The sequence below is a fragment of the Empidonax traillii genome, unplaced genomic scaffold (genome assembly GCF_003031625.1).
Source record: "Empidonax traillii isolate 1590-97213 ecotype Southwest subspecies unplaced genomic scaffold, ASM303162v1 scaffold514:size563947, whole genome shotgun sequence".
NCBI lineage: Eukaryota > Metazoa > Chordata > Aves > Passeriformes > Tyrannidae > Empidonax > Empidonax traillii.
The window spans coordinates 522,582-535,520 of record NW_020955707.1 but is presented as its reverse complement, the minus strand read 5'-3'; the positions used below and the strand labels follow the sequence as shown (position 1 = coordinate 535,520).

General features: G+C 37.5%; 1 protein-coding gene across 1 annotated transcript in view; it reads right to left on the bottom strand.

The window, feature by feature from the left end:
* Nucleotides 1–396: 396 nt before the first annotated feature.
* LPCAT1 (lysophosphatidylcholine acyltransferase 1) overlaps nt 397–12,939 on the bottom strand; it is a 58,653-nt gene continuing 46,110 nt past the window's right edge. Inside the window, exons 11-14 of the mRNA XM_027896734.1 lie at nt 10,317–10,470; nt 9,373–9,471; nt 5,242–5,380; nt 397–1,291 (exon numbers count right to left, since the gene is read on the bottom strand). Coding sequence (XP_027752535.1) covers nt 1,107–1,291; nt 5,242–5,380; nt 9,373–9,471; nt 10,317–10,470 — 577 coding nt within the window. The 3' untranslated portion in view covers nt 397–1,106. The remainder of the gene's footprint in view (nt 1,292–5,241; nt 5,381–9,372; nt 9,472–10,316; nt 10,471–12,939) is intronic.

The following is a 12,939-nucleotide window of genomic DNA, read 5'->3' as shown; positions in this document are numbered from 1 at the left end:
TTGGCTTTCCAAAACGAAACAAATAAGAAGTATTACTAATACAAGTGTGGTGGTTTTTCTATCTTAAGCTTCATTTACATTATATGCAGTATATGTAATGTTGCTCTAGAGATGGAACTAGCACTTCTTCAGGACGTTCTGCAACTTGTAGCTGGCTTGGCCTCTGAAGTAACTGAAACCCTTTTCAAACTTGGGTTGATACAATGAAGTTTTCATGATGTGTTCCATGCTGTGTTATCTGCATAGGCTTGCTGCAAAAGAAACCTGTGATTCACAATAAATCTAAATCAAATACAATTGCATAAACATCTCCCATTAAAATGTCGGCATGATTTGAATTGCTTATAAGAGAAAAGCACAGTTTAGTTATGTATTTGCAAACAGTTATGTGGCATGTCAGTTTGGAAAAAAATTCATGTTTAATTGCATCCGGAAGATTACAGTAGAAAAGTGTCGGGGTGAGGGATAAGGAGCCTTTCCTTTTCATTCTACCATGGAATAGACTGAAAGAGAAACAATTTTGTCATTCAACAATAAAAATAAAAAGTAATCCTTAGCAAGTTTTTGTATTACTGTTTCCAAACTGTTCATTGAAACCAAAACAAAGGGCCAAAATATGCTTGCTCTGCTCAAGAGAATAATCCAACTGAAGTCAACAGGACTGGCTATGCAAATATAGACAGCAAAGTTTGGCCCCAAATAAACATCCCCATAACTAGGGAGAACACTAATCACCAAAGTGCACTTAACACCATAGTAGCTACAGTTTCTTTTTACATGCACAGTTTGTGCGACACTTTGTACAGAAAACTAATCAATGGAATATAAATAAGTGTGCTGCTTCCTTTTAAATATGAACATTAATAATGAAGCACATTCACATTTTTGCCTTTCAAAGACCCTTTAAAAAAAAAAAAATAAAAACACCTTTCCCAAAGTAACCTGGAACATGTTGTTAAATACAGCACGTATGATTCAAAGAATGGTATTAAGGTAGAAGAACTTTCACACACAAAACTGGTATTTGCTGTATAATTGGAGTGACTTATGAAAATCCCAAGAAAAGACAACCCTCTCACCAGGAGAGGAAGGTAAGAGTTGCAGTGTTAATTCAGTTTCTTCTGCAGGGGCTTGTTTTTATCTTCAGTGTTGTCAGGGCTGAAGTCAGTACAGATACCATTAGGAGCAGAAAGAGATGAAGTCTCCAAGCTGCTCTCAGCTCCCATCTGATCAGCATATAGATAGTCTTCTGCAAAGTGTGGGTGCAACTCAGCAAATGTGTAGAAGTCATCTAAAAAAAAATTTGTTGTTACACAGAATCAGCTCTTTGAAACAGGAGGATGCTAAATTTGAATACTTACACATATATAATCACATGATCTCTTTGGAAAAAAATAGCAGCAGTTAACATAAGGCTATCCCCATTGCTTGTTGCAGCTTCTTAGCATAAGTTTACCACATCCCCAGAGCTGAGATGCTGCAAAGAGTTATCTAAGCCCTCTTAAAACACTTCAGGCCAGACCTTACCTTGTATGAAGGGGTAAACAGGCTCAGATTTGCATTAAAATGCATGATGAGCACCACATGCCCTGATACAGCATCTCATTGGTCACTGGGGAAAGGGCAGAAGCCCTCCAGCTGAAGATCACTGAACAGCAAGAGTAGTAATTTCTTAAGTTCTTAAAGTCTTTTGCAAACATGCCCTTAAATGTTTTGCTTCAAACCCAACAGCAGTTGTCACTGCTGCCTTCTACTTTCAAGATTTCAGAATTTGGAAAGTCCTAATATTTTAGAGAACAATATTGTGAGAAGATAATTTATAGCATTTTATAAAAAACAAACCCGATTTTAATGTTGGATACTAATATGACAATAAAAAGAGCAATATTAGTTCTTGGGGAGCAGGGAATCCTTAACCTCAAGAAGTAACATTTTGTGCTAATAATTAGACATTGAAGCCTTGTCACACTTTGCCCATATGACTATTTATTCAGATATGATTTGAACACAAAACACTGTAGAGGATCCAAGTAATAAGCAGCTATTCTTACAATGTAAACTAACACTAGAAGAAGCTGGATGTGAACATTATCACTAATTCTGTCACCTACAGTGTATCATGCTCTGCCTACTCAAATTCACTGTGTTATTCCAGAAGAGCTCGTGATCAGGCCATGCTGTGAATTCCCCAGAGCGCAGGGCAGATAACAGCTGAAGAAGCCTTTCAAAGGAGTGAAGCCCAGTTCCTCCTTCAACAGTACTAAAGATACTCTTACAGTCACATTAAGCATAATCCTTTTTGCATGGGAAAGACTGCACTACTTAACGTAGATATCGTTCCAAGCAATTCCTCAAAAAGCTACAGTATCTTTTAAAAAAATAAATTCAGAAAATCCCTTGAAGCAGTTGTTCACACAGGTACAATAGTTTCTATCCAAATCATCATCCTGACAACTCTGTCAGGATCCATCCCTCAATGTTTTTGCAGTACTGTATCCGAATGAAAAACCTCAACATTCTGGGGAGGACTGAATTCAACAGGATGACATTCTGGATAGATCTCAGTAAGTTGACATTTTGAGTTTTGCTGAAATAAGTCGTGAAGATATTAAGTAATATTTCTCAAACTTGTACACAGCATAGCCCAAAAGAAAAGTGCTTAGGAACCCATTTGCCTCATTCACCAGAAATGTGAAATGACACAGAAGAAAAAACTACTCCAGCATTACTTCTAATTGTAGGTCTCACCTTGGAGCTCAAGCTGAAAGCAACTGTGAAGCATTAGACTGGAAGAAAAGGTCACCTTAGTCATTAACCTGGGGAAAAAAAGTAATTTTGCCTCCTAACCCTACCAAGAGCAAAGAGATAAAGAAAGAACCCGAAGTGGAGTTAAGACTCACAGCTACATTTTTGCATTAAGTAAGCATATGTCCTACAAGAACTTCAAGAGGTTTCTGTTTACACCAAGCAGGGCAGTTTAAAATGCTTTCATTATTTGTGTGTTGTCATACTCTATATTGTCAGTTGTCTACCAAGAGCTGGTGGAGAGTCTCCGAGGATTTGTGGTGCCTACTTACAGAGCCTAGTCCAACTCCCCAGAATCATGTCTTAAGACTGAGAAATCTTGCCTCTCTCTATATTACAGTGAAGGGATGAGCTTTGAAATCAAGGCATCTGAACAGTTAAGCCAACAGCACACTGCTTAAGAGAACTGATACACAGGTCCTTGGCCAACAGCGTGCTTTCAAACATCCAACAAGAATCCAGATTTCTAACAATTTAGATTCAGGATTATCAATCTAGTTATACAAATTTGATTTTGCTATTGGTTATTCTGTTTACCAGCAACCTTAGCTTTTCCCTTGGGATAAGATCTCTGGCTTCAAGGACTCTGCTGTACATGCAGCAATTTATGTTTGACACCTTGGATATTTTATCTTTTGTTCTTACTAGTAAGACTCAAGACCTAATTCCTGCTTCACATTCCAACACCCTAGAAAGAAGGAGATTGTGAGCAGACATCTCTGCTGTGTGTGTCCAAAGTAACATCAGTACTTTTCCACTAAACACAATGTTTTGATTTCTCAGAACTCGTCTGGACAATATCTTCAGAACTCTGTAGTCTGCAAGTTTTTCCACCTCTCCTTCCTAGTAAGTAAGAGCAACAAATTGAGAATGTGCGAAGTTCTACATATTCTCAGGAAAGGCAAGAGACTGAATATTTATGGCATGAACTTTCAAGACAGAAATACAATACCGAAGGTTTATTTGCCTCTTCTAATTCTCTACCACAATAAATTGGACATTTATTCTTACTATTAAGCTTTCAGATTTGTTCAAATCACAGCACAACATTTTTATTATAAAATTATAACATTTCACGGAAAAGGAACCAAGGAAAGTTTTAAAGAAATTATGTAAAAACCATCCTACTACCTACATCAAAGAAGACTGTTCTCGACTACAGGAAATAAAATAGTGAAAATGAGAGCCAAGCACTTCAGTGGCCCCTGCTGTGGCTAGGTAGTCCAGATTTTCTTTGATTTTGACCACTCAGGGAAAAAGTGCAGATTAAATGCAACTATTAAAGATGAATATTAAAGCATTAATTCTTTAGTAAATCACATGAACTGGTCTGAAATTCACTTGTACATGAGTTCAAGCTTAGCTATTCTCAAACAATGAAGTGTGCCAAAATTAGAGTTCTGTTAGGCTTACCAGTTTAAGATTCTGTGCTGGTATTTTTGAAGCTGGCGATGGGGAGGTGGGGAGAAGAGTTGAGTCACTGCACAAATCAGTTTGGAGTGATAGGCATGAAAAAGGCAATGGGCAGGATGTATGTGGAAATGCTGGGGATGTGACAGATGAAAGGTACAAAAAAGGAAAGGGGTAGTGCAGCAGGAACCCAGGAGAGAAGACAAAGTAGTCAGGAAAACAGGGAAGGGCAGTGGCAATGATAATCATTCCAGCAACTCTAAAATATTTCTGCAGTTGAAGCTTTACGTACATACTGTATGACTGAAACACAGGAATAACTAGTGTAGAAACTATGATTTACTAACACTGATGTCTTAATTTGTAAATTTTTTACAAATTAAATACATACTGATTATTCTGAAGGAAAACAGGTATGTCAAGGTATGTCATAAGCACCTCTACTGGAGATACGTGATATGCTGGCTATCAACAACTCAGTTCATACTTAAATGATACAACTAAATTTAGAGCCTTACTTCAGATTCATGTTTTGTGCAGTAACACTCAAGTACTTTGACTCCCCAGGACCATCTATTCACACGGGTCTCAATTTTTCAAATGTAACTTTTTCACCTCTGTACCACCTACATCACACACTATATATTAGGCAGCCTGGCTAACCCCCTCATTTCCTGCCCCCAGATACAAGAGACAAAACAACAAGATAAAACTAAAGTAGCTTTCTTTAAAAATACATATTCGCATACACGGAAGGCACAGAATAGAATATTCTCAAAGAGCTAATCAACATATTATGTACCAATGTGGAAGAGAAAACTTCTGAAGACATGCAAATACAGTGCATATTAAAGGTGAAACTTATATTTGTTAAAATGTAAATTTACTTGGTTTGCAGTGCTTTTATCAGCATTAAAGACAACAAGTCAACAAAAAAAGAGTTTAATAAAAATATAATTATGTATCAAGAGGAGTTCAGGCAACTTCAACATTTTCTGATGTTTCTGATCCACTTAAATTACTCACCATATGTAATCTTTCCTTTTTCTTCTTCATCTACAGCTCTGAAGAGATGTGTAACATTAATCTGTGATACACCCATGGCAGTCTTCAGAATATGCTCTAAATCCTCTTCTGTTATAGTTCCGCTTTCTGACTGATACAACTACAAATCAAAACAGGATGATAAATCAGTGCAAAGTCCTATAAACAGCACCACATTTAATTAAAGCAAAATTAAAATTTGGTATTGGAAATTCTAGTCACTCTCAGACTGATACTATATATTCAGGATTTCAGATTAGTCTGGGTAAAATGTATCTATCATCAGTTCACCTGTGTATGCTTAAAAAGCAAAGCGTATTATATTCAGAAAAAAATCCTATGCTTACATGCCTAACCACTGGAATTCAGTGAAAAGGCTGTTTAACACTAACATATTTCGCAGATATGTAACTGAGAATAATATTTAGTCCATTAAGTTGTATGTCCAAACTCCAAGACATTCTGTGAAATCACAAGATATATTTAGGTCAGCATAAAGTAGATGGCCTTTCCAGTAGGTCAGACGTAAAACTCAAGATTCCTTTGACCAATACCCAACAGCCAGTTTGCATAAAATGCCTATGTCTAAATGGTATTAATCAGCAGAATCCTCCCCCATATAGTGATGGGCCTATACTTTTCTGCAAAGACTTATTCCAGAAAACAATAATTTGCATATTCTTACATCCTGAAAAAGAGTTTCTGTTTCCTCACAGAAAGGGTTATCAATCTATCAGCAGTAAAACTAATTAAAAATAGTTGTTCATAGTCTTATTCTATCTTCACATATGTGCAGTGTTTTTCCCTGAAAAAATGGACCTGAGTAGCTCAAAACATCTGCACCAGTTACACAGCTTCATTAAACTTCTTTACAATGACTCAATTTGCCTACACAATGGAACATGAGACAAAAGAGTTTTTGAAACATGCCTGTCTCCTTTTCAAGCATGACAACACTGTAAATATTGAACCATGCTATGAATGCTATTTTGGAAACTTTCTTTTAATTTCTCTGCATCATTAGGAAGGTAAGAACTGATGATATTGAACAAAACAGGCGTAAGGATGCATTTTTCCACAAGCAGAATCTGCTGTCACAAGACAGCACACCTTAGTGGAATAAAATATTGAAGTGCCATGGAAGACAACACTCATGATTAAATCAGGTTAGGTGCTAGAGAGGAAGAGGCAAGATTGCTGATTTTTCACAGGAAAATCTGCAAGGCCAAAACTTGTTTAATAAAACCTGCTACATTTTTACAGAACAAAGTGATATTTGATGGTCAGGTTCGCATACATCACACTGACAAGATTTACAACACCCTTTAGTTTCATTAGCCGTTCGCAAGGGAGGACATGTAGCTCTTATTCCAGAGTGCTGCTCTTAGCACTTGACTGCCATAATACCCCCAATGTCTTTTAATTGCCCACCAATGTAGAAATCTAGTGGCTCTGTAACTCCTATTTTTCACAATCACAGAATTATTACAGTTGGAAAGGATTCTGGAAATCATCTAGTCCAACCCCCCTGCCAATGCAGGGTCACCTATAGGAGGTGACATAGGAACATATCCTGCTGGGTTTGGAATGTCTCCAGAGAGGGAGACACCACAACCTCCCTGGGCAGCCTGTTTGAGTGCTCTGCCACCCTCAGTGCAAAGGAGTTCTTCGTCATGTTGAGGTAGTACTTCTTGTGTTTTAGTTCATGGCCATTGCTCCTTGTCCTGTTGCTGGGCAGCACTGAAAGGAGTCCTCTTGGCATCCATCTTTGAGATATTTATCTGCATTGATGAAATTCCCCCTCAGTCTTCTCTTCTCTAAACAGGCCCAGCTGCCACAATCTCTCCTCATAAGAGAGATACTCCAGACACCTAATCATCTTTGTGGCCCTCCCCTGGATCCTCTCCAGTAGCTCGTTGTCTTTTTGTACTAAGAAGTCCACAACTGGACATAGTATTGCAGACATGGCCTCACTGGGACTGAGTAGAGGGGGAGGATCACTTCCCTCAACCTGCTGGCCACACTCTTCCCCATGGGCCCCAGGATACCATTGGCCCTCCTGGACCCAAGAATACACTGCTGGCGCATGGAAGACTCCGAGGTCCTTCTCCACAGAGCTGGTCTCCAATAGGTCAGCTCCCAGCCTGTACTGGTACTTGGGGCTATTCCTCCCTGAGTGGATCCTCCACCTTTGCTGAACCTCATTAGGTTACTCTCTGCCCAGTTCTCCAACCTATCAAGGTCCCCCAGAATAGCAGAAAAGCCTTAAGGTGTATCAGCCACTTACCCCAGTTTTGTATCATCAGCATATAACGATACTATTTTTCAAGTTCTTCAGCCATATAATAAACACTTTCACTTTGAAAACTTGTAGCTATGTGAAATGTTGCACTTTCCCTGAGAGCAAATGACAATGCTCAGCAAAAAGTAGCACGTGGCAGAGGACAGTATCTGTTCAAAGTCGTACCTTCATGAACTGGTTAGAACCTGCAATAACTCCAGGTAAGCTCTGTGAATATCTTATGGTACATGGAGGCAGGACATGAGGTAGGAAAGGATTAAAAAAAGGTTCTCTTTCCTTTTTTTTCTAGAATAATGAGCAACATTTCCTCAGTGTGAGACTTTTCTTAACCCTTCCAATCATCACTAGCAGGATAAAATGAGCCATACCCACTTCCCTTTCTTACATGCATAAATCATCTTTGCAGTTTTATAGCTAAATTTATATTTTGCAATTAACCAGGCAACTCAGAATTATGTGCTAGGAGTTGAAGAATGAAGTAGATAATGAAGAACAGAAATTTTACGAAGAAAAACAGTTCTATTAAATTCGAATACTTCCAAAAGGAAAATAACTGTCCAATCTGAGCTTTTCCTCCTCTCAAATGGTACAATTATATTGTGCATTATGAATCACAACAGCTAAATTTCACTAAAATATTTCCCCAAAGCCCCCTTCAATATTACTTTAAGCAATAAATTACTTCATTACTTACTATGATGACACAGAGCTGACCAAACAGGACCTGACTATTTCTATATGCCACTACATAGATCAAATTGATCAAGTAAGGACAGAGACCTTCCTGCTTTTGCCTCAGAAGTAGTAGTAAGTAGCAGCAGCTACTAATGACAAATTTCCCCCAAAATCTATAGGAACTAAATATTTTTGTGTGTTCCTCCTTTGTCAAATTTGATTCTGGTCAAAGGGTAAGCATATACATGTGAACACCAAGCATCCACAGGAGTCTCACTTCTTGAGTGTACCATAGTTAATGTTACACAGGTATGGTGAGGGACCTGAAAATAATTACTTGGAAAATAAGCTACCATATAGTGCCATGCAACTGAATGTTGACAGCATTAAGAGTTAGCATTTTCAGTTTCAGCAACACGAAAGACCATGTGAGGCCAAGCCAAATGGAAAAGATGATGCAGGAGACAGCAAAGTTTGTGTGTTGAAATAGCAGTGTTGAAGAAATTAATGGAAAAGAAATAATTCAAGGTGTCCAAAACCCAAGAGAATGACAAATATTAAGCACTGTTGCTGTCACTTTGCCAAAAAAGCCTGTATTAATGATCTATGCTGATGCTACAACAAGTAGAACAAGATTAGGTATACTTCTAGGAAGCATAAAGTCTGGAAAAAGACTGCAGGACCACCACAGAAGCATGGTAAGACTAAGAGGGAAGAAAATCTTAATAAGAAATAAAAAAATAATCTCTATTAACACGTAGGAATTTTTTAAAAATACTTTATTAACTTGAAAAGTATGATTTGATTTAAACATTCTAAAAGTAGTAAGTACAACTTAAGAGTCTTTAGTTTAGAGGAATCAATACAAAATACTTGAGGTTTGAGACTCAATTTGCTGAGAAGGATTCTACCAGAGTTCTACAAATAACAATATCAAACTGCAAACTTCCATAATTTTACACAACTTGAACTTGCAACGGATTTCCTCTTAAGATGACCTCTTAATCTAACTTTCCATTGTTGTAAAACGTAATAAAATAATTAAAGGGAACGTGAAACTTACTATTAAGTCCAATGGCAGTATAAAAAATTTCTAAAAATAAGTAAACCACATAAAGCAAGAAAATGTTGCTTACCTGAAATGCCAGCTGAATTGTTTCCAGAGTTTTGGATGGCTTACAGACAACTGACAGAGCAATGACAAATTCCCGAATGTCAATTACACCATCTTCATTCTGTGAAGGAAAACCTCCCCTCAAAATAGTGCAGTTTGTCTGAGAATTTTCATAATAACAAACAGTTGCTAAATATGCAGAATATTCAGAAAGATATTTACATATGCCATGGAGTCTCACTGAAACGAAATCACATGAGGGCAAGAACCTGTGTGAAAGCTGAGCAGGCCCTACTTGGAGTCTCAGTCAAAAGTCATAGTTTAAATATTCTTAGAAGATAGTGCTGCTGCTGTCACCCTTCACTTGCATATTTAAGATTTTTACATTAACCATCTGAATTACTTGGCTGAAATTAAAACCAGAGAACCAGAGGACAACGCAGTCTAATTTATGCCATGAATATAAGACATGTTCTCTTTGGTCTAAGAGAGAACATTGTGGACATATCCACCTCCCGGTCTAAACAACACCTCACCCAGACAAAGATAATAGTAATTTCCCCGTTCCTCTGACTGCCAGAGGAACAAGAAGTCCTTCAAGTTTCAGGCATCCTAGAAAAACAGGTAATTTATTTACAAGGTAGGCAAAATATCAGCTAACAGATGCTGCATTCAGTTGCAGTGAGCAGCAGCAGAGGTTTAGCCTGACCCTACCTTTCTTCCTCTTCATATTTTGCATCTAGAAAGAAATTTTTGTCCAGTTGATACTCCGTTTAACTTCTACCTGAACAAATGCTTTATTTAGCTGGTGACAGGTGCCCTTATGTTGGTGAAAGGGAAATGTAGTAGGCAAACACTATGGTGAAATGCTCAAAATCATATCTTGGTGAATGCAATTGGAAAAGAAGTAGGCTGAAGTGGAATTTACAAAAAGTATTGACATTTTTATTATATGTTGATGCTTACCTCATCAAAAAGTGCGAACATACTTTCTAATGTGTGAGAAACTGGAAATTCCAAGTATGCTGAAAATTCTTTAAGATCAACCTTTTCTTTCTTCATTTTCATGGCACTTGCAGCATATTTATCAAGATCATCTTCAAGTGTTTCTGGCTTCAGCCTAGAAAGCATTATTTTTGCACATTTCAAAAATAAACCAAATTTTAAGAATGCACATTTTAATATACCAAATGAAGCAATGGATGATAATGGTGTAAAGCATTAAAAAACCTGCAATCAGAATTATTACACAACTTTTTAATAAAATACTGGATTCCTATAATTTTAAGGCTCTCATTAGTTCTGATACAGGGAACTGTATTAGAAGTTACTACAAAGGTTTAAGAACTCTGGACATAAACTTGTGTCCTTTACCTTAATTGTAAGTCATATGTGTAAGCAGTTCAACATGAAGAAACACAGTCTAGAACTGATAAATACCAAGCACAGAGAAACTAGGTGGAATTCAGGTCACCTGAATACGGCTGTATTGTAGGACAGTAACATAAACCAATTATGTTTCCGAATTTACTAATGTCACTGAACAGGAAAGACCTGATGCATCTTGCCTAAAAAAAAAAAAAACCAGGGATTACATAATAGCGATTATACTGTTAATCCTGTTTGTCAGTCCTCATTTTTCACATTCAGTCCAGAGTTGGACACCCTTATAAGGTGACCTACACAAAATCATAACAGTGCATACAGTAACAGAATTTCCTCAGTCCTTCTTCTTGCAAAACCAGATTTTGACTGATGAATGAACAGCTTTATAATTATGTCGTTATCTACTTCAGGGTGGCTGTTTTTTTTTTTTTTTTCCCCTAAATCAAGCTTCCTGTTTCTGCAGTCTTACAATCAATATAATAAATGGTGCTGCAGGCACGCAAGGAAAAGTAGATTCTCTCCCTAATACAACATCAAGCACATCTTGATCAGCAGGTTTCCTCTGAAGTGATTTAGGGTAACATGGGCATCCAAACTTTCCAGTCTGAAGACAAAAGAAGCCAATAAAGTCTCCTACAATATCCTTCTGAAGTTGCCTGTTTTGCTGTTCGCTGCTGCAGACAGGGAAAAGCAGTTATTTGCAGAACTCAGAAGCTCACTGTTCCCAGGCTGCAGCTGGGACTCCTCAGCAGCTTCCTCTCAAGTAACAAGAATGAATAAAATGCTTAATATCAGCATTCTCAGGAGCTTCTGAAAAAAGATAAGAGCATTTTTGATAGGAAGATTATCTGTTACATCAGTTCCAGAACTTGATTGCTTGCTGTAATGACCCTTCCTAAACATCATGGCTTTTAAGTAAAAATACAACTACCATGCTGTCTGTCAGGACCTATACTGACCAAATATGTACTACCTAAATAATGCCAAGTCCTGTATTTCTGAATTATAAGATCTGAAGAAGGTCGTGAAAGAATTCTTCCAGAGACCCATGGCTCCCACAGAACATTTGTATGTTCTTCATCCTAGCATTAAAGCACCTATCTTAAGATTTAGTTCTAGACAGCATGAAAAGAGGAGTGAGACACCCCTCTGCAAAGATTCACTTTTCATGACGAAGTAGAAAAATAAAAGGAACAATAAAATAAAAATCCATAGAGGATTTGAGATGCACACAGAACTCAGCTACTCACATGCAGGATTACATGCAAGAAATGTCCACAGATAATACATGCCACTGTAGTAGCTGAAATGGATTTCAACTGTGGTGTAAGGACAGCTGGCATCCAAATCCTTCCTTGAGATAAGCCACCACTGACACAGAATATATAGTCCAACATCTGTCTCTAAATCAGAGAGATTTGGTTTGCAATGAATTGACTCAAAATTCGCGTTCTATAACTGAGGGAGTACCCCTTTGGTGAGTAGTATTCAAGACTTGCAAGATGTCCTCTTCATCAGTAATTAAATTTGAAAAGCTAAAATACAGTTTGAAGGCAAAACCTTGCATGGAAAATAGTATCACTTAACACAAAACTTACAGACATCTTGTGGTTTGTCTTTTCTAAATACAGAAGATGCATGCCAATCTCAAAAGTAGTATGTGGATCAGTGAGGCAAACACTGCTTCAACTTGAGTATATCTGCATTACACTTCTGGTAATCCAAGATGGGCTTCCCTCTAGCCCTTCAAAATCAGAAAGTAATTGATGTATTGATGATCAAAGCTGCTATGCTAAAGTTTTCTGAAACCAAGTCCAAGTCTTGTAATAGGTTCTGAACCAATGTGAAATGGTTTGAATGTCTCAATTCCCTTACAATTTTTACTTTTATCTCAATGAAGGCCATAAAAGCTAGAAAGCCAACAGCAAATGTCTTTACTGATGAAGTCATGCTTGTTGGTCTAATGGCATCCACGCAGGATCTAGGCTTTATGATAAAAAACATTATGTGCTGTTGTGGTGGTTTGCTTTATTTTCTAGGTCAGTGCACACTAAAGAGAACAAAAAGTCATTCCTGAGTCCATGAAGATGGAAAGGACATTTTTCAAGATTAACATTAAATTCTGAACATTAAATTCTGAACATTAAATTCTTCACAGCAGACTTCACAAGGAAAACCAGATCCCTGAAGGTAGAATATTTTC